The following is a 20,001-nucleotide window of genomic DNA, read 5'->3' as shown; positions in this document are numbered from 1 at the left end:
AGCTTCACCTTCCACTGGCAGATGCGTGTCATGCTTACACAGCCTATAGAACCATAAGCCCATTAAACCTCTGTTCTTTTATAAATAGCCCAGCCTCAGGCATTTTTTATAAGCATGCAAGATGGGCCTAGTGCAAATACATTTATCTATACGGATGGCCATACATATCCTGTTGGTTCCATTTCTCTGTAGAATCCAGACTAATACAAGCATAATACTAATGCCCCAACCATCTCTCCATTAACCTTGAACAGGTGTCTTCCTGCCTAGGCAGAGCCATGGTGGGCTCTGAGGCTTGGCAAGATGTCTGGTTAGGGATGTAAGTGAATTAGAAATGCCAATTGTGCTTCTGTGAATCATCAGCTCAGTTCTGTAGGTTGACTACGCTACTGGCTGAGCAAATGGCAGCCATTAGAGATAGAATCACAATAGTGCCACAAACATCTACACAGTGGTTGCACTGTGCACTTAAAAATAATTAAGTGTAATCCCAATGACATGATCATTACACACTGTATGCCTGTATCCAAGTATGACATGTACTTCCTAGTAAATCAGAGTGTCCATTAGTTGCTTACCAAATACCAACACCATAATCAGATGCTTCTCATTGGCAACCTGGGTACAATTCAGCAAGTCTGTGTACATGTGTGCAGAAAAAAAAAAAAAAAAAAAAAAAAACTAAGAAAAAAAAAGCAGATGGGTGGATGGGTGGATGGTATTTCTATTCAGGAGTCGTAGCTGTGAAAAATAAATTCTTTTTCAGAGGAGACACTAAAGAGGAATGATGGGCAATTACAGGAGAAGCAAACTACTTGGCCTGTGAGTTTGAGAAACTGTGAATGGTATCTCTGCAGTTTCAGGAACCATGGTGATCTAACGCATGATTATAGAAATTCAGTATGTATACTTTAGCAGAAATAAAATAGAAAAATTATGAAAATTCCCAAAACAAGTAACTGAAAAATAAGTGGATTACCCTGATTTGATCACTACACATTGCATCCATATGTCAAAATGCGGGAAATCCAAGAATATGTAAAATTATGTCACTTTCTAAAAAGAAATTTGTATTTCACAGTGCTAAATTAGAAGATTTTGGAGTTCTGATAGCAGAGAAAGAGGGCAGAAAAATAAGCACAGTGGACAGAGGCTGGTGTCTGGGATACTCAAGAATAGTAACGATGAAAAACTGCCCATGGGGGGAAAAAAATCTCCCCACTTGGACTAAAACGCCTGACATCAACACTAAGTATCTTCAATTTCTAAAGCAACTTCTGCTCCATTTCACTGTCCTCCTAGAAATAAAAATACCATTGGAAAAATGGAGTCAAAATAACTGGCCATTTAAAGAGGAGGTGGCCAAAGTGTACTGTGCTAAGACACTGAAGCTAGCCCTGAAGGTGTACGGACAAGCAGCACTGTAAGTCAGGTCAAGTTCGGGGATGCACTCGGGCTATTCCTGATACCCAGGGTGAGTGGAGAATAAATACATTCCTACGTTGAAGAAAGAAATGAGGTCTTATCGGTACAACAGTATGAGTGTTATCCTCTGGCATCTTGTGCTGGTAATAGTGCAGGAAGACACAGATAGGAGGGTGACCAAAAACACTGGTGCCTTTAACTATTTGGAGATCTCGGTCAGGGATAATGGCCGGGTGTGGGGACTAAAGTTCTTGTGAGGGCCAGCACTGAGACTCCACTGAGATAAAACCACCCTTACCCTCCACATCGTGGTCTTTTCTTGACAGTGATAAGCCTGAAAATTCTCAGACAGACAGAAAAAGATCTAGGGTTGAGAGAAACAGTGTGGAGCTAGAAAAGGTTGATCTTCCACAGTTATTCGCGGTAAAATAATTTTTAAAAGTACATGTAGAATGTCTTAAGGCACTGGCCTTTCTCATTCCAACAAAATATATGTTCCTCGTACAAGGAGAAGCATAGTTATCAAAGCTTGGCCAGAATCTGAAAGCATCAAAAATGGTGTAAGACCAAGCCCAAGTAGAAAGGAAGGAAGGGAGGAAGAAGGGAAAAAAAAAAAAAAAAAAAAAAAAGCTTTCAAGCAGCTAACACAAATGCTCACGTCATAAATAGCAAAAACCAGAGTAACTTCTGCACCATCCTAATAATAGGTGCCTGTGCAAGCTCACTATGGACCAAGTACTGAGCACTTGACAGACACAAAACCCCTTTATTTCTTCTAGCAATCCTTTTGTCTATACTTTAAACATATGAAATTGGAGGAGAAAAACAAGTTAACAAAGGTTACATCCATTGGCAAAAGTTAGCATTCAGACTTAAAATAATCCAGGTCCAGAATCTCTACAACCTCATGAAATCCACTACAGCAGGCAGTTTGAAGTTGGAATAAAAATATTAGAATTGCAAACAGATGTAACACATGGGTTAAGAGTAGATATGCTCTGGAGCCTTGCTAGCATCTTCACTTTTCTCTAAGAGGACAAAAAGAAAAGTGAGTAAGCCCAACTTTTGTGAGAATCACTGGATTTAATCTTCTCTGCCTTAAACCCTGGATTCTGGGCATGTTCCATAAAGGGTGGGGTTGGACCTTTTGGACTGAACATCATCCTGATTTACGAAGCTGCAGAAAAGCCCACTCCTTCTGAGAGATGACAGGATAATGGCCTTTGACAAAACAATAACATGCCGCGTTTGATAACTCTTTATTATGAATTCCAATGACAAAGAGTAGGATGCAGCAGCAAAACACATTCTCAGAAGAAAGTAAAACATGTATGTCTGGCTGAGTTCAGGTTCTGTCTCAACTAGAAGGAATCTGCAAACAGGTTGTTGAGAGGAACCTTGGGTAAAGGGATAGCCAGGAGTCAGCGGGTAATGTATCGTACGTAAGGGACCTCTATGTCTTCACCACTCTCATCATTGCAGCACATCTCAAGCACCAGGGTCCGCACATGGCGGCTCAGTTTTCGCTTTGACACATAGCTCACAAGCTCTGTCATCCTGAGGTAGAGAACAGAGTCGAGAAGGCAGAAAAAAAGAGGAAGAACATAAGGGGCAAAGAAGTCAGGAAAGAAAACAGCCATTGTGTGTTCTCATCCCACATCAGGACTTCCCTATCCTGCCCAGCAGCCAACTCACGGCTGATCCAATCGTTCCTTAAGCTTGGTAGCTGGCAAGAAGAAGGAATACAGCATGGATACACCCTGTGACAGCATGGTAATTTCTAATTTGTGCTCCGTCTGGAGAGGACAGGAAGAGGTTTGGGGAATAGAGTTAGTGAGACGGACAGTACTGGTCACCTGCCCAACCACCATCTCCTGCAGTGCAGAGTGAGAGAGGAAGTGGTCTTACCTTAAAGTAGGCTAGAAACTGCTTGAGGGTCATCTCTTTACCATTAGGTTGTATGCCTTGTACATCAAAGCGATCCCACAGTGTCCACTCTTGGTTATAGTACTGAGGGACAAAGGTCAGGGGAGTAGAACAGAGGCCATCCCATATAGCCCTACCTACCCTTATCATTCAACCTGACATGTCCAGTCAGACTGATGACAACCCTGTTTTGTTGAAAACCATCTCACAGGCTCATTTCATTTTAATCAAGCCCCTGAAAACTTTAATCAAAATGATGAGGACTAGAGCTGGCTGTATATACAAAGATACATATATCCCCTCCCCACATTATACAGTCTCAGAGATATCATTAGTGTTCACGAATGCTGGCCATACCTGGTGATGGGGTGGGGCAAGGGGCTCAGAGAAGCTGAAGAAGGGCAAGGCCAAGTTGATGAAGCTATTCTTGTAAGACTGAAGCTTTCGGTGTCCCTGTACCACCTTGTATAGCTCCAGGCACGCAAGGCCAACAATAGCTGCCGTGGTAGTTGCGATCGCTGGAATGATTTTTCCTGCAATCAGCTTACTCTGTGAGACAGAATTTGAACAACACAGATAGTTACTGAAAGGATCAATCTACAGAATTGGTCAAATGTGGGAGACTGAAGCATGAGCAAAAAAAGGTGGAAGCTTAGGTTTATACCACCACTACCTTATGTAGGTCTGCAGGGGGAATATCATAATTCTCTGCCCGGAGGTTAGATGCAGCCATAATGAAATCCATATGGAAGTTACTGTCATCATCCTGTTGTGAGTTGGGGGTAGTCAAAATAAGAAAATATTTCCCAGCTACTAGGACACAGTATCTTTCACCCAGTTACCTGCAGGTCTCCCTAGTTGCCAGAAAATGTTTTCCTCCTCTGAGCCTCTCTTCACTGTCTTCCCTCCCTCTGTAATCCTAACAAAGGCCCAGGCCCGTACCACTGTCTTGCCCAAGACCCCAAGCCGGCACCTTCTCAAAACCGATGGGATACATCTTGAATGCAGCAAGCTTGTCTGGCCTAGGAAGCGTGGCCTTGAGCTCCTCTAAGCGGCTGTCATCTGAAGGAAGAGAGAAAACACAAGCCAGTGTCTGATGTAAAGAGAGGAGCCCAGACTAAGGCAGAAAGTGTTCAGGCAGTGGACAAATGCCTTGCTTTGCTAGTAACAAAAAGTAAACACATACACAAAAAAAGAAAGTGTTTCAGATAAAGAATTTGAAAAGAATCTATGTCCTGGGAAAGAGCAGACAAAGCAGAGGTAGAACTGACATCACCACCCTGAATCAGAGAGGCACACATGTGTGAGGAACACAAAAGAGTAACTGCATATACTGAAGAATGGAGATGAAGACAGTGTGGAGGGATGTACATTGCAGCACTATTCAAAACAGCCAAAATACAGAAGCAATCCAAATGTCCATAGATAGATAAACGGATAAACAAAATGTGGTATGTGTGTCCATGCAATGCACTGGTCCTCTTTGGACTTAAAAGAAAGGAAATCCCAAGACGTGACAATATGAACATTATGCTAAGGGAAATAAACTAATCACAAAAAAGACAAAACAATGTATGATTTCAGTTACATGAAATGCCTAGTATAATCAAACTCACAGAAACAGAAACTATATGGTAGTTTCCAGAAAGCATGGGGAAAGAAAAATGAGACATTTTAAATATGAGTACAAAGTTCCAAGGGTTCGAGACGAAAAAGTTCTAGATTTGCGACACTACAGTGTAAATATATTTAATGCCACCAAACAGAAAACTCGAAGGTGATTAAGAGGATACACCTGCGTTGTGATGACAGTAAAAAGACGTAAGAGAAATCAAAACGAGAGAGTGATCTTGAGGAAGAATGATGTAGAAGTAAATGAGGAAATGGTGCAGGAACATGAGACCCAGAGTTGGGGAAAAAGGACACATTGACAGGAATTGTGGACAAATTCATAGACAAAACAAGAGGATAAATGTTGTGTGAAGTAAGTTGAAGGAAACATCGAGAGGGAGACACAGGGAAAGAACTGGAGAGGTAAGACTATGTATAGAGGGTAACATGGGAAAAAACCTGCAGAAAAGGGTATCTGGAGAGACATATACAACTAGAAGAAATCTGAAGAGGGGAACAGGAGAAGGTATATATTGGAAAAGAAAAGAACATAAGGTAGAAAGATAAATTCAGAGACAAAATGATAGAGGGATGAGACAAAGATCACGAACAGGGAGAGACAGAGGAAAGAGCGAGCTGAAGTTGTCAGATGGAGATCTTCAAAGCAAGATGGGAAGACAAATGAAGGGCAAGAATATAGGGTAAATATGCACTCAGAGAAGCTGAGGCTAGATATATGGATGGGGACAAAGGGGAGACATGAAAGCAGGCTGAAGCTGCTTACAGATCAAGTGAGACAGAGAACTAGTGGAGATCATACCTCTTTGTCCCCTAAACAAACAGATCTATAAGAAATAGACGAAAGCAGAACAAGTAAAGCAAACATGCACAGGGAAAGGGATGTACTAGTTTTCCTGATAGCAAGACTGTAAAGAAGAAAGGAATGAGAGAAGAATTCTGTATTTCAAATATAGGTTATGAGGCTGAAAGGATGTGCGCTGGTAAATCTCAAGTCTACTGTCACAGAGGATGGCCAGTGGCAAAAGACCAAATGGAAAAGCTTAGCTGGACCGGGTACAAACTCATGGCCAAATGGCCAAATACACTCACCAACAGAGGCACTGGTGCTTTGCAGCTCCTGAGCAGAAATGTGGATCTTGACACCAGACTTGGGAGTGAATTCGAGGACCTGCATAGACTGCAGCAATGTAACCACAGCAGCTCGGTCCCGAGAGCCTATCAGCCCATAGGTCTGAGCAAACAGGTTGGCAGCAGCCATCACATAGTCCAGGTGCAAGGCCTGGAAGAGGGAAGAGCAGGGAAGGGTAAATACATGAGGCTTCAAGTGAAGTCTCTACTGACTTCCATTCCCCCAGCCTCCACCTGACCCTCATAGATTCCAGGAAGGGGACTCACATTGCTGACATCAAAGGTAAGAGGATGAGGACAGCGTTTGGGCCCAGACCAGAATAGGGCTCCAGAGCTTGTAAGCTGAAAGGATAAAACATTTTGTGGGATTGAGACCAGAGAGAAGAGGGCGCTCTGGCATTTCTTACCTCAAGTCTCAAAAGACTAAACTCACTATCCCTGGAAACTCACGTTGTACCAGATACAGCACTTAATCTCTTATGGGTTGTCAAGCACTTTACTAACTGTATCACCCACAGACAAATTAATCCTCACCAAATTCTTATCAGATAAGCATTATTACCTACTTTGCAGATGAGACTCCTGAAGAGAAGAAAAAAAAATGATTTGCCCTAGTGTCACACAGAGCTGGCACTTGCACTCTTTTCTCCAAAATGTCTCCCCTATGATAATCTCTACAGCTTTACCGGGATTTGACTCAGTCTACACCACAGGAGACAGAACAGAGGCCAAGTCTCTGGGTTGAAAGAAAAGGAACAAAGCAAAAGCAGGTGTCTGCAGAAAGCACTGGTCTTACCACTTTTCTGAAACCCCCATGCCGTAAGGTGCCTGTGACACCCGCCTTAACTAGAATGAACCATGTCAAAAGCCTCCAGTAAACTCCACATTTCCAGAAAGTGTATTCTGCCAAATAGACACTGAAAGCATGCTACACCTGGTCGGGAGGAAAGTTGTGCAGCAGCTGCTGGATGTTGTGAGAATACTGGGTGTGCCACTGGTGGTAGGCCCAGGTCACACAATCAGCCCAAGTCTCTGGTCTCTGTAGCACCAGGTGGCGCTGCACGTTCTCCAGCAATTCCAAGGGTTGGGTGCCTGCCAGCCGCAGTGTCTGCTCCATAAACTTGGGGTTTCTACGAGGCAAACATCAGGACTAATCAATAGCCTTAGGATTAGGCTTCACGGAAATTGCACTGTCTTCATGGAAAGCTACATCTGACCCCCGACTGGAGTAGAATAGACAGGAGGACATGCCACCTCCCATGTATGCAAATACACAACTCTGACCCTGGAATCACCTGCCTCATATGAGGCTCAAGCATTCATTCATTCATTCAGAGTGAACCTGACAGTGAGTTTTAGAGTTGTTAGGAATTACACAAGATGCTTTGTGTTGGCTGGCAGGCAGGAGATAGGGAGAGGGGGCATTTGAGTTACTCACGTGAGGTACTGGTTGACGTTTTCTGCGGGCTGCTTGAAGAGGCTTTCAAACTCATCTCGAGCCCACTATAGGCAGGGCAGATAAAATTACAATGGTAGACAAAATGAGATTCTATCAGCAGTCGAAATACCACCAGTAAAATAGAGCAAGCAGGAAGAGACAACTGCTCTGGGAGAATAGAGGTGAAAAGCTTCCCAAATGGGACTGCCCAAATTTCTCCATCTTCCCACCTCAAACTTAAAAACTAATAGCCTTGATCTGCACAGCGGTTATGCAGTATACATGCATGGAAACTTATTTTTAAATAAGGTGTGCAGTACACTCTTTCGGTGTGAGTTTCCCCAGTGAAAAGGAAAAAAAAAAAAAAAAATCAACTGAAGAGAATAAGGATGATCCTCCTACAGATTTTGGGGACTGGGCAGAAAACAAGACAGATAAGGATTGTTGTGCTTATTTTTGCCCTGTGATTCTTAGAAAGGCAGTCAATACAGTCATTGATGAAGCTGTCTGGAGGACCCAAAGAATGAACATTTAGTTTCGACTCCAGGTCTGCCAAACACAACCACCTTTTGTGACTTCCGGCACAGCGGGTAGTATTTCAAAACACACTGGAACACTAAAATCTACACCTCATGACATTTCTATAAAGGAATGAGCAAATACATAAATTATAAAGTATACTTAAAATAGTGTAGTGCTAAGTACATACTAAGTGCTAAGTGCTTTATAAAAGCCCTTTGAGAGATGTTATCATCATGTACATTTTAAAGCAAGAAATCTGAGGCATGGAGAAATTAAGTCCAAGATTATGAAGCAAATCTATTTTAAAACCTTTTTTATGGGCCTCCCTGCATGTTAGGCAAAGAGTAGAATATCACATCCTAGTAAAAGTTATGTATATTCACATATTCAGGTAGGGGAGAGATGGGGGGGGAGGGGAGGGGAGGGAGAGAGAGAGAGAGAGAGAGAGAGAGAGAGAGAGAGAGCGCGCGAGCCAGCCAGCCAGCCAGAGACAGCGGTGACAACACAAACATAAACATATTCATTCTGTACCTGCTTGATTGAAATGAGAATTAGGTTTTTTTTTCCCTCTCAGTGTACCATCTTTATAATCCCCTTAGTCATTAACTCAAACATAACACTAAGTTTGAAAATGTAATGTTTATTCTTGGGCTGAAAGGGTAGTAAATCAGGATTAGGTATTCTAGGTGTCAATTATCCAGGTGTGTTAACTTTATCTAACTAGGTAATATATGTCGTGTTCTGTTGACAGAGAAACAGAACCATCCTAACAAGCCAGCTGCTAAACACATTTTAGGCAAAATCAGGAAAATACAATTATCAATTCATGTTTTAGAGGTAATTTTAGAAACCAGAACACAAATAAATAAATATTGTACATGAGCGTGGTAATGTTTACACTTTTTACATAATGATAAATTATATTCTATTTCTACTTTTTACATAATGATAAATTACTTTCTATACTCATATAAAGATGTGTTGCCTTGCATAAAGATGCTCTTCCAAAACAAAAAATTTGAAGTATGAGACAAAAAGAAATGAATCACTTTTACAAACTTAGGCCGCTGAGTCTAAGAAAACAAAAGAAGTTTGTAGAAAATACACAAGCTATGCTATGACTTTCAACACTTAAATGACAGAGGCTTCCTGACTCAGAGACCACGTATCGTAAGTGCCTCTCTCTCCCACCTTCTGCTACCTCTAAGGCTGATTACCTGCAGGGTATGCTCAATAGCATTGGGGAAGTTCTTTAGTGTACAGATGGGGATCGATTTCTCAGGGGGGTCCTGGCTGGAGCTGTAAGACTCTGTCAAGAAGGGAATCACCACCTGCACACTGCCCTTGGTGCCCAGTGTTCCAGACTCCAGTAGTGGCTTTCGGTAATACACACAGCGGCTGTCCATGTACAATCCTTGGAGAAGTGATGGAAGTGGTATTAGAAATGGGAGACAGACAGGAACATCAGCAACCTCCAATATTCATATTCACAATTCTGTCCTCATCCTCGCCCGGCCCCAAACTCACGGGCATCCACATTGTCCAGAGCATTGGCCACACCATCCAGGTTTTGGAAGAAGTCATCATCGTAGATACATTCTGTTTCAGGGCCCACGCGATTCTGGTGGCTCATCACTCTGATGTGTGGATTTATCTGATGCACAGCTGTAGCAGCTGTGTCAGACTTGAATTTCTGAATGCAGAAGGAGAAACAAAGCTGTTAAGCACAAATCAGCCCAACAAATCTATATAGGGCCAACATGAAAAGACCTAAACTGAGTCCAGAGGGCTGCTGTTTGGCCAAAAGGAAGCCCACGAAGGTGCCACGTGGTTGGGGCTGTGACAAATGAGGCTGAAAAAAACAAAGCAAAACAAAACAAAAAAAAACTGACACAAAAATAAAGCAATGGATGAGGTATCAGTTATTTCACCTATATAATATTTTTTTGTTCTGTTGAGATGAAATTTTGCTCTTGTTGCCCAGGGTGGAGTGCGATGATACAAACTACTTACCGTGACCTCTGCCTCCCAGGTTCAAACCATTTTCCTGCCTCAGCCTCCTGAGTATCTGGAATTACAGGCATGTGCCACCACACCTGGCTAATTTTGTAATTTTAGTAGAGAAGGGGGTTTCTCCATGTTGGTCAGGTTGGTCTCAAACTCCCGACCTGAGGTGATCCAGTCCACCATGGCTTCCCAAAGTGCTAGAATTACAGGCCTGAGCCAGCGCACCCAGCCCCAACATCTAATATTTTTAAGTTAATGACACCTGGAGTTGGGACACATGCATCAAAAATAAAACCAAGGTTTTATGTACACCAAGTGGTACAAGAACAAAAAGGGTTTCATCAAAGCTCAATTCACATTCCTGTTCTGCTCAAAACTCTCCACTGGCTGCTAATTTCAGTTGGAGTAAAATAAGTCTGTTCCCTTCCGTATGAACTCTGCTACTAAACGCCACAGCTCTAAGTCTATCTCAGGCCCTTACCTTTGCCTGGTACACTTTTCCTATGGTGTTCCACTGATTCTCCTACATTCTCTTAAGTTTGCAGAAATGTCAACTTTCCAACAAGGCCTTTTCCTTACCTACCCTGCAAAGCAATTTCATGGCATTTCCAACTGCCTCTTAGTTTGTTATTCATCATTAGTACTTCCCACACTCTAACAGTAACTGTATCTTTTGCTATTTTATTTGCTTATTACAGCACTTGTTAAACAAAATGGTCTATAAAAATATCTTTAAAATAACCTGTTATATAGGCAACAGATACCATTATTTTCCAAGTTAGAAATTTAAATTGAGGTCATTCAAAATAAGTCCATTTAAAAGTGCAATACGGCCATTATGTGCAATACAAACATTACTATAAAACATTTCCAATACAGAAGTTCAGGAATAATCATGCAGTAATAACACCTCATGTTCTCAATCATAAGTGGAAGCTAAACAATTAGAACACATGGACACAGGAAGGGGAACATCGCCCACCGGGACCTATTCTTGGGTGGAGTGTTACGGAAAGGACAGCATTAGAGAAATACCTAATGTAGACGACAGGATGATGTGTGCAGCAAACAACCATGGCACATGTATGTATACGTAACAAACCTGTACATTCTGCACATGTATCTCAGGTCTTCCAATAATAATAAAACCAAAAGAAACATAAATAGGTAGCTAAAGACTAAAAAAATAAACAACTTCAGTAATAAGAGTCACATGATACTGGATTTTGGAAATCTCTTTTTAAGTGATGTAGCCTCATAAAGACAGCTGGATTCTCATACCCACTGCATTCAGTCTGCTATGTATTTTGCTAAAGGATATAAGGGAGACAACACACGAAAACATTTTCATAATCCTTAATTGCATTATCAGTGTCTAGTGGTTTGTTGAGCATTTTAAATTAATCTATAAACAATAATTTTCTGTTTAAGACAGAGTTTTGGTCTTCTCGAACAGGCTAGAGTGCAGTGGCGCCATTTCGGCTTACTGCAAACTCTGCCTCCTGAGTTCAAGCGATTCTCCTGCCTCGGCAGCCCAAGCAGCTGGGATTACCAGGGCCTGTCACCATGCCTGGCTAATTTTTGTACTTTTAGTAGAGATGGGAATTCACCATGTTGGCCAGGCTGTCCTCAAACTCCTGACTTCAGGTGACCCATCCACCTCAGCCTCCCAAACTGCTGGGATTACAGGTGTAAAACACCATGCCTGGCCAAGATCAACTTTTTATCATCATGCACTGGCCATTTGGAAAATGTTCATTTCAGTGAGTTCACAGAGGCTTCCTAATCTAAAATCTGATTTTTACTTGATAGAGTAAGAAGGAAGATGGCAAATAATGTCTTGGTATTCTTAAAATAACAGTGATCACACAGGCTCAAAAAGAGTTTGAAGGACCTCTAGAGGACATGGGACTGCATTCTGAGACATTCTCTGCATCTTTCCACTAGACAAGGACAGGAGCCTTTCTTTTGCTACCTCTGATGAATTTCAAATGTCTAAAGTAATATTTAGTATGTTGGGTATAAAAAGAATGAGAGATTGTAAGCAGGCAAAATTAACGATGACCTTTACAGGAAACTTTCTAGATAATCCCTTTATTAAACCCCAACTTCAGTTTCAACATTTAACAGTGACTCCCAACAGACACAAAAGAATTGCAGATTTATGAAAAATACCAATGGAAGAACACACAAGGTATTCAACACATGTTGAATGAAAAAGTAACGAGAAAAGAGCTGAAACACAGCGACAAAAAGACCTGGGTCATTAAGATCCAAAATAAGAGAGAGAGAGAGAGAGAGAGAGAGAGAGAGAGAGAAAGAGAGAGCAGTTAAGTGAGAGAAACTCTAAACCCTGCCCTACTCACCGAGACATCCCAGGGTCGAAAGAGAAACTGTCGGTTCAAATTGGACTTCTTGATGGTGTCCATGTCTGTAACAGTTATTTCACCACCCTCCCCACAACCTAGCCCAATCATGGCAAAATTCTTGAGAAGCTCACAGCCAATGGCCCCAGCACCCACCTGAAAGAGAGCAAATAAGAGACATCTCATCAGGGTGACTAAGGACAATGCAAAGTCACCCACTGCCACTCCACACTCTCCCTGAATATAGCAAGAGAAGACATGAGAGCCTACTGCCACACATTCAGCTCCCAGGGCCAAAAAACCTTCCATTATCTGAGGAAGGAAGCACCAGGTGAGAGAAGTAAAGGCATACATTAAGCTTTCACTCAACATACAGAAAATGGAAAGGGGGACATAGTTAAGTTTCAAAAACCAAGACGCTCTAGTGGGGGCAGAAAATTGAGATCCCAGAGGAGGTGGCCAGAAGACAGGGAGGTGAAAGTAACAGGTGCCCAACAGGGGCATTCACCAGGAAGTACTTCTGTTTAGCCAGCTTCTCTTGCAGGTCTGAGCCAAACACAGCCACCTGTCCATCATAACGATTCTGGTGCTGTCATGTGAAAAGGGGAAGGTCAGAGAGGACTTGCCTTAGACACGCTCCCAGTGCCTTTCCCATGGGCCCCACCTATGTACCGGGAGATACTGGTCTTCCATGAAGTCTGCTTTCTCCTCAGGGAGACACTCAAGGGCATCAAAGTACAGCCACTGTGTGATTGGCGTAAACTTTCCAGAGCAGGCCTAAGGGAGAATGATCAGGTTAATCAGGGCCTAAAACAGATGAACACCAATTGATAATCTTAGGGAAGAAACTGGACCACACCCAGACATTCCCTTTTACCACCCCTTGCTAACCTTCATAACCTCTTGGGCAGCCAGACCTCCAATGAAAGCATTTATAGGTGCCAGATCCCCAGCAGCCACATATGCCAGTTTCCGGATGAGGTCCTCATCCAGGCTGCCTTGCTTCACTGCTGGCAAGGCTTGGGCATTCACAGCCTGTGCTAGAGTCACTACCTCTGTTGCATCCTTCTGTTGGGCCAGAGGAAGCCAAAAGAGGCCTTTTTAGGGAAAAGGTAGAAGAGAGGGACAAAGGAGAGGGTGGAAGGGGAGGGGGAGGGGGAGGAGGGGGAGGAGGGGGAGGAGGGGGAGGAGGGGGAGGAGGGGGAGGAGGAGGAGGGGGAGGGGGGGAGGAGGAGGGGGAGGAGGGGGAGGAGGAGGAGGAGGAGGAGGAGGAGAAGAAAAGAAGAAGAAGAAGAAGTGGAGAATAAGGAGAAAGAGGAAGAGAAGGAGGGAGAAGAGGAGGAGGAAGAAGAGGAGAAGAAGAAGAGGAAGAAGAAAAGGAAGAGGAGGAAGGAGGAGGAGGAGAAGAGGAAAAGGAAGAGGAAGAGGTGAAAGAAGAGGAAGAAATGGAAGAAGAGGAAGAGCAGGAAGAAGAAGAAGTGGGAGTAGAAAAAGAGGAAGAGGAAGAAGAGGAGAAGAGGAAGAAGAAATGGAAGAAGAGGAAGAAGAAAGAGGAGGAGGAGAAGAGGAAGAAGAGGAAAAAGGAGGAGGAGGAGGAGGAGAAAAGGAAGAGGAAGAAGAATGAAGACGAGGAGTGGGAGGAGCAGCGGGAGCAGCAGGATCAGCAGACAGATGGAGAGGTATGACAGGCTTCAGGATAAGTACCCTGGCTGGCTGGCCCACTCACATACCTTGTTGTGGGGACGAGGTGGCCTGCTATGTTGACTACAGAACTGATGCAGTGCCTGGAAGCCAACATGTAGATGAGCAGGGCGAGAATACTTAGCATAGTCTGTTACCACAAAGTCTGGCTCTGCCAGTGAGGCAAGCAAGGATTTCTGTGGAAAGCCAGGTTATTAGTACCACAGCTGTGAGAAAACTAGAAATTCACGAACCGCATAGTCCACATCCCACCACCACTACTCACAAAACTAATCTTCTTAGATACTTTGACCTGACTGACGATGCCTCCACCAATGTAGTCAGAGAAGCTGGAGGTATCACAGATACTAAAGGTATAGGGACCTAGGATATTAAAAAAGGATACAGCGTAATCTTTCTATCCATGCAGTAACCCTTTTAGCCTGCCACTCAAGATATAACAGCACCATCAAAATGAGAATTAAAAAGCCACACTCTCCCTAGCTCAAGACACTGGAGGCCTCTGCCAGCAGCTCTCTCTACTCACACATGAGAGTGCATCTCCTTTGGCCCCAGATCTAGCTCATCCTGCACAGAGACCCCATAATTAAATGTCACTCTGGAGAAACAAAGAAACCCTGAAGCATGGATGTTAACATTCACAAGTATTCTTTCTCTACCAAGTGTCAGATAAGCATATTTCTTCAGCTACAGTTCAATGAGCTTCCTAAATCTGTGACTTAAGTTTTCAACAAACATGTTATTTTTTTTGGCCATTATTTCTTCAAAAACTTTTCTGGACCTATTCCATCCTTAGCATTTCATCAAACCTGTATTCTGAGTATTCCATCAAACTTGCTATTTTTCACGCATAAGCACTTTATTTTAGCTTTTTTTCAAATAACTTGAACAGCTCATTATTTCCTAGAGCTTCCTGGACCATAAGAAATTATTTCAATATTTATTTCAATGTTCTTTTCTACCAATCTTATACACCAGCTAAGATTATCAGATTAAGATACTTAAAATACAAAATATTAAAAGGCATTATCCAACATCCAAAATACAATAAAGAGGTAAGAGAACAAAAAGAAATAAGCAACTGAGTTGTAGAAGATAAAGTGGCTTAAAGTACCTATAATTGACAACGTCCTGCGAAGAGGTGTGTAGGGCAAAGGGGGAGTTACAACAGTATTTTTAAAAAAGTAACCCAAATGTATTAAACTATAAATATACGGAATACATAAATCGGAAAGCCACAAACAAAAGGCACACAAGGAAAACATGAAGGTACATCATAATCACATCGCTTAAAATCAGTGATAGAGAAAGTAAGCACTTTACATTCAGGTGAACAAAAACAAGATGTGTAAATTATCCAAAAAACAAGCAAAGTAAACACAATTTCAGACACAAAAATGATGACAGAATATTCACCAGCAGACTCACACTTGGAAAAATGTAAAAGGTCATCTTTTTGGGCAAAAATCTGGGTAACAGAAAGGAAGAACACTGAAAACTGTAATTATGTCTGTAAAAAAGCTGTGTTTTACTCTTTATATGCCTTTAAAATTTTTAATTGTTAAAAATGTAGAGCACCTTACCACACATAAAAAAGTAAAATGGTATCATAATAGCAAATAATAAACTAGGAAATGAAAATATTTTGTATTAAGTTTCTTTTATATGTGAGGTGGTGAAATACTGGAGACCATGCTGTGCACACATATTACCAATGTACGCTACAAATTCTAAAGCCATTCTAATTTTAAAAGTATGGCCAATAAAAACATACACTAGTGTGTGTGTGTGTGTGTGTGTGTGTGTGTGTGTGTGGAGAGAGAGAGAGAGAAAGAAAGAAAGAAATGGAATCACTAGAGAGAGAGAAATGAAACCATGAAATCAAACACTGGCATATAACTCTATTGCCTCTAGCAGGGAGTTCACCACCTTTCCTTTCAGTAAGATCTCGTAAGACTCTCTCCTCAGTCCCACCTCATACTCCAGAGTTCTCCTTTTGGCCTTCAGTTCAATTCAGACTATGGATACGTGTCATCTCTTGGCCTCTGGGTAAACCCCCATCAAGGACAACTTTCTCATTGTTTCAGGCAATCATTTCTCATCCCCAGCCTTGACATACCTAGGACTTTTATCTCTATGGGGTGGATGTCATTGAGTTCACTCATGCCCTGGACTTCTCTGAAAGAGACAAAGTCGCCGCTCTCAAACCCATGCTGGGCCTCATCCAGGCAGGTGACCACACCAGGGCTGTCCTAGTTGGAAGTGGAGTAGACGTTAGAGAAAGACCAGAGTGCCAGTAGATAGGCAAAACTGTTGTTGCTCACCAGGGTTTCCCTGAACTCTTAGAGGGCCTCCTTACCTTGGTGATCATAGAAACCATAGCACTGAGAGGCTGCTCCCCATTGGAATCTCTGAGAATCATGTCTTTTCCAAAATCACAGAAGAGTTGCCTGCAGAGGGGAGTAACAGAACTGGTGCCTCAGGTCCATATACTTAGGTATTCCCTTTTCCCTCAAGGTACAATGAACTCTTGCAAAGGAAACTCAGCTTATCAATAGCAGGAATCATATGACACTCAGGTCAAACAGGAAGAGCAAAAATGCAGAATTTAGAATTCAGGTGCCTGAATGTAACCTAAGTGCAATGGGAGCCTCTTGGCCTGAGTTTGGCAGGGGTTGCAGGAGGAAGAAAGAGGCAGGCACTTACCCAAAGAGGCCCCTGGTGTCGGCCACCACGAGCTTGATTCCATGGCTGTGACAAATCTCACCCACTTGCAGCTGGCTCTCCAAGGGAGTGTTGGTAAGGACCACCACCTATGAAGAGCCAAAGACCTGGGCTGAGGGCCTGGTACTGAAATACAGTGGAGTGAGGTAACAGAAGATAAAGGCTAAAGGGAAGGGATGGACTGGATAGCTTCACCTAGGCTTTGCTGATTTGGCCCTCATTTAGAAACACCTGTAAAGCATCTATGTGTGTCAGATAAAGGGATACAGGGAGGAAAGAGTTTGAAGACCACTGAATCCATTTATTTGACAAACATCTAAGTGTCAAATAAACTGCTGCCTGCTCTGTGGTGACCTGAGAAACAAAAAGATGAGTAACAGTGTGCCCCATTCAAAGCCTCTATTTGCCCCCATCACATTCACTGGCTTTAAATTTCAGTAAAAGGCCTGTCCAGCCATGGTATTAGGGAATTGTCTTATTTTTTTCTCCCGCTAATTCACTGGCGTAAAAGTTATTATGCTTATTTCGGGAGTTTCAGTGCCCTTCTCTTCTGGGACACCTTAAGGCAGATCATCAGTACTCACAGCTCCTCCTTCCGATACAGTTTACTAAATACACCTATATAATGCTCTCCAGCTACTATTCTAAGCTTAGCCTTCAGAAAATCTGTAAGGCTGACGGTGCTATTGTTCCTTTTTCTAGAGACAGTAACTAAGGCAGAGATTTAAGTGACTTGCTTATAGTCATACCATTAAAAGACATCAAGACTCTTAAGAAGTATAGCTAGTATAGCTCAGCTCAAGGTCAATGTTCACAATCACTATACCACAGTGTACAACCACATCTTCCCTCCTGAAAAGAGATGAATCCCCCAACGATAGGTCCCCAGTGTAATTCCTGTCTGCATTCCTTAGCCCTCCAGCATGAAATGTGACACCAAGGGGCAGCCATTAAATCAATGCTAAACAAACAAACCAGACTTGAAAAAAATCAGGCAGGGCAGGGGGGTGGGTAATGCCCCAAGGTACCTGAAAACCTCTAAGGAAGTCCTCAATTAAGGGTCCTGTGTAGCTGAGGACACGCACATAGCCATTGAGTTCTGCAAGGCGAGACTGTGATACTTCAGCTCGATTTTTACCGATGTCCTCTTCTCGCAGGTAGAACTATCAGAGGATGGAGGAAGAGAGAACGTAAGTGAATGCAGAGCCCAGGAAGACTGGTTCCCTGGAAAAGCAAAGGGTCCACAGGTTACCTGGGAGGAGAGATCAGCCCACTGGGCAGTGCCCTGGTCATGTAAGGTGACAGCCTTGACCCCACCGAGGATGATGTTCTTGGCGATCTCCACACCTAGCCCCTGCAGGCCTGAAACCAGCACACTGGATGTCTGGAGATACTTCATTGCCTCATGACCCAGCACATACCTGGCAGGTTATGGAGGCCTCTGGTCAGGATTGGCTAACCCAACCCTATATTCTCTGTGTCTCTTCCCACCTGTCGTTCCCCAGCCATGGCCCCACTTACAGCTGGCGGGAATAAAGATCTTCATCTATGTATATTCCACTGCCATTTTGGGACATTCCCTAGAGATGGAGGGGGAAAAAAAAAAAAAAAAAAAAAAAAAAAAAAGATTGAGAGGAGACAGGCAGGAATGGGACAGACAAACAGGCAGAGGTACTTTCCTACCAGTCACTCTACCTCCTCATCTGTCGGTGTCCAGAAATAAATCCTCACCTGGCTTGGTCCCAAGGGCACTTCAGACATCACAGAGTAGGCAGAGGAACAGTCAGAATCCAACTCTGAACCGGACCCAGACACACGACGTTTCTTGGAGAGCAGTGAGCTGGACATCTGGAGGAAAAGGGAGTGTTTAAGGTGAGGTAAATGTGGGGAGGCTTTTCTGTTAGTGGCAATTGTGGGAGAGAGTTTTGTGGCAATCCTATTTTATTAAAACAGAGACACAGTAGGTAATAAAGCTAAAGGGGAAAATGGGCAGGTTGAGCTTATGCAATTAAGGGATGAATAAGCTCAGTGAGCAGATATGGGATAGATACTGAGGTAGGACTGGATTTCCCATTTTGAACTCTTGCTTTTGAAGTAAAAGGTGGGGCCTAGAATAATGCTCGGGAGGTGAGTCTCTGACAATGGTAGTTAGAACCAAATCTAAAAGAGTCTGTGATAACAAAACTGATGGACATGGGAATAGATTTCTAGTGGAAGACTGTGTAGTCGAACACTCATACGTGGTAAGTGGTCCTCTGAGTGGTTATGAGAAAACACAGTCAGGATTATCTGAAGTGACTGTCGGGATCATGAAAAAGGGGCATTCCATAAAGTAGATACTGGCACTATACCTCTAACTAACAATGTTTAATATTCCTTTCTCACAGATAAGATGATACCTGGATTGGGGAAGATGCTTTGAGTGGTAGGTCCAAATGATGGTAGGAACTAGAAATATCTGTAAAGCCAAGCACTAAATCATTAAAAAAATAAAAAATAAAAAAATGCAGCCCCCAAAGGAGACTGCCACGTAAGACAGGACAGTCAGGATGAGATGTGGAAAAGGTGTCGACGACAGAGAGACAAGGTCCAAATAGTCTTAGGCAAAGTGTAGAACTGATTTTTATCTTTTTTTTTTTTGCTCTCAAGATTGACTGCGGGAAAGTAGGCCAGGAAAGAGAGTGATGTCTGAAGGAGAATGCTGGATAAGTTGTCTTTGGGGGAAAATGAAGACCAGACACAAAGACACTCTCTGGGACGTAGCCCCTTTTGCAAGCTGGAGGCCAAAAAACCGGGGGAGCGGGGATCTGAGGTTTGAAGGATAATTCTAGCCGGGATAATTTAATGAAGTAGATGGACTAGAGACGCTAAACTGCTAAAAATCTACTGGCTCAGAAAGGTCTAACACAAGCCAGGGAATGGGAAAGATTTCTGGCTAGCGATGTTGAGCCTGTGACTCCAAAAGGCAACGCTGAGCATCTACAGTCTTGAAGTAGCTTTCTAAACCCTGAGAAAGGATGGGAAACTTCGGCATTGTCTCAGCATCCCCTCGTCCCCACCCAGCCTCAAAATAGTCTGCTATGACCTCAGCCCGGCCCAGACCCCTACCACCTCAGGCTCAGGGTAGAGGCC

The 20,001-nt window shown here is 43.0% G+C and overlaps 1 protein-coding gene across 1 annotated transcript; it reads right to left on the bottom strand.

The window, feature by feature from the left end:
* Nucleotides 1-2,846: 2,846 nt before the first annotated feature.
* Nucleotides 2,847-18,717, bottom strand: LOC141582920 (ubiquitin-like modifier-activating enzyme 1). The gene is made up of 25 exons (XM_074392382.1): nucleotides 18,601-18,717; nucleotides 18,391-18,449; nucleotides 18,122-18,290; nucleotides 17,898-18,032; nucleotides 16,852-16,958; nucleotides 16,505-16,595; nucleotides 16,265-16,397; nucleotides 14,411-14,508; nucleotides 14,175-14,321; nucleotides 13,336-13,512; nucleotides 13,117-13,221; nucleotides 12,953-13,033; nucleotides 12,445-12,600; nucleotides 9,599-9,764; nucleotides 9,289-9,485; nucleotides 7,550-7,614; nucleotides 7,046-7,241; nucleotides 6,379-6,453; nucleotides 6,073-6,262; nucleotides 4,325-4,413; nucleotides 4,025-4,117; nucleotides 3,709-3,900; nucleotides 3,334-3,435; nucleotides 3,121-3,221; nucleotides 2,847-2,982 (listed from the first exon to the last, which is right to left on the bottom strand). Exons 1-25 carry the CDS (start codon nucleotides 18,715-18,717, stop codon nucleotides 2,847-2,849), a joined length of 3,177 nt encoding a protein of 1,058 aa, XP_074248483.1.
* Between the last annotated feature and the right edge of the window lie 1,284 nt (nucleotides 18,718-20,001).

The sequence above is a fragment of the Saimiri boliviensis genome, chromosome Y (assembly GCF_048565385.1).
Source record: "Saimiri boliviensis isolate mSaiBol1 chromosome Y, mSaiBol1.pri, whole genome shotgun sequence".
In the NCBI taxonomy this organism is placed as follows: Eukaryota; Metazoa; Chordata; class Mammalia; order Primates; family Cebidae; genus Saimiri; species Saimiri boliviensis.
This window is presented reverse-complemented; position numbering and strand designations above follow the sequence as displayed.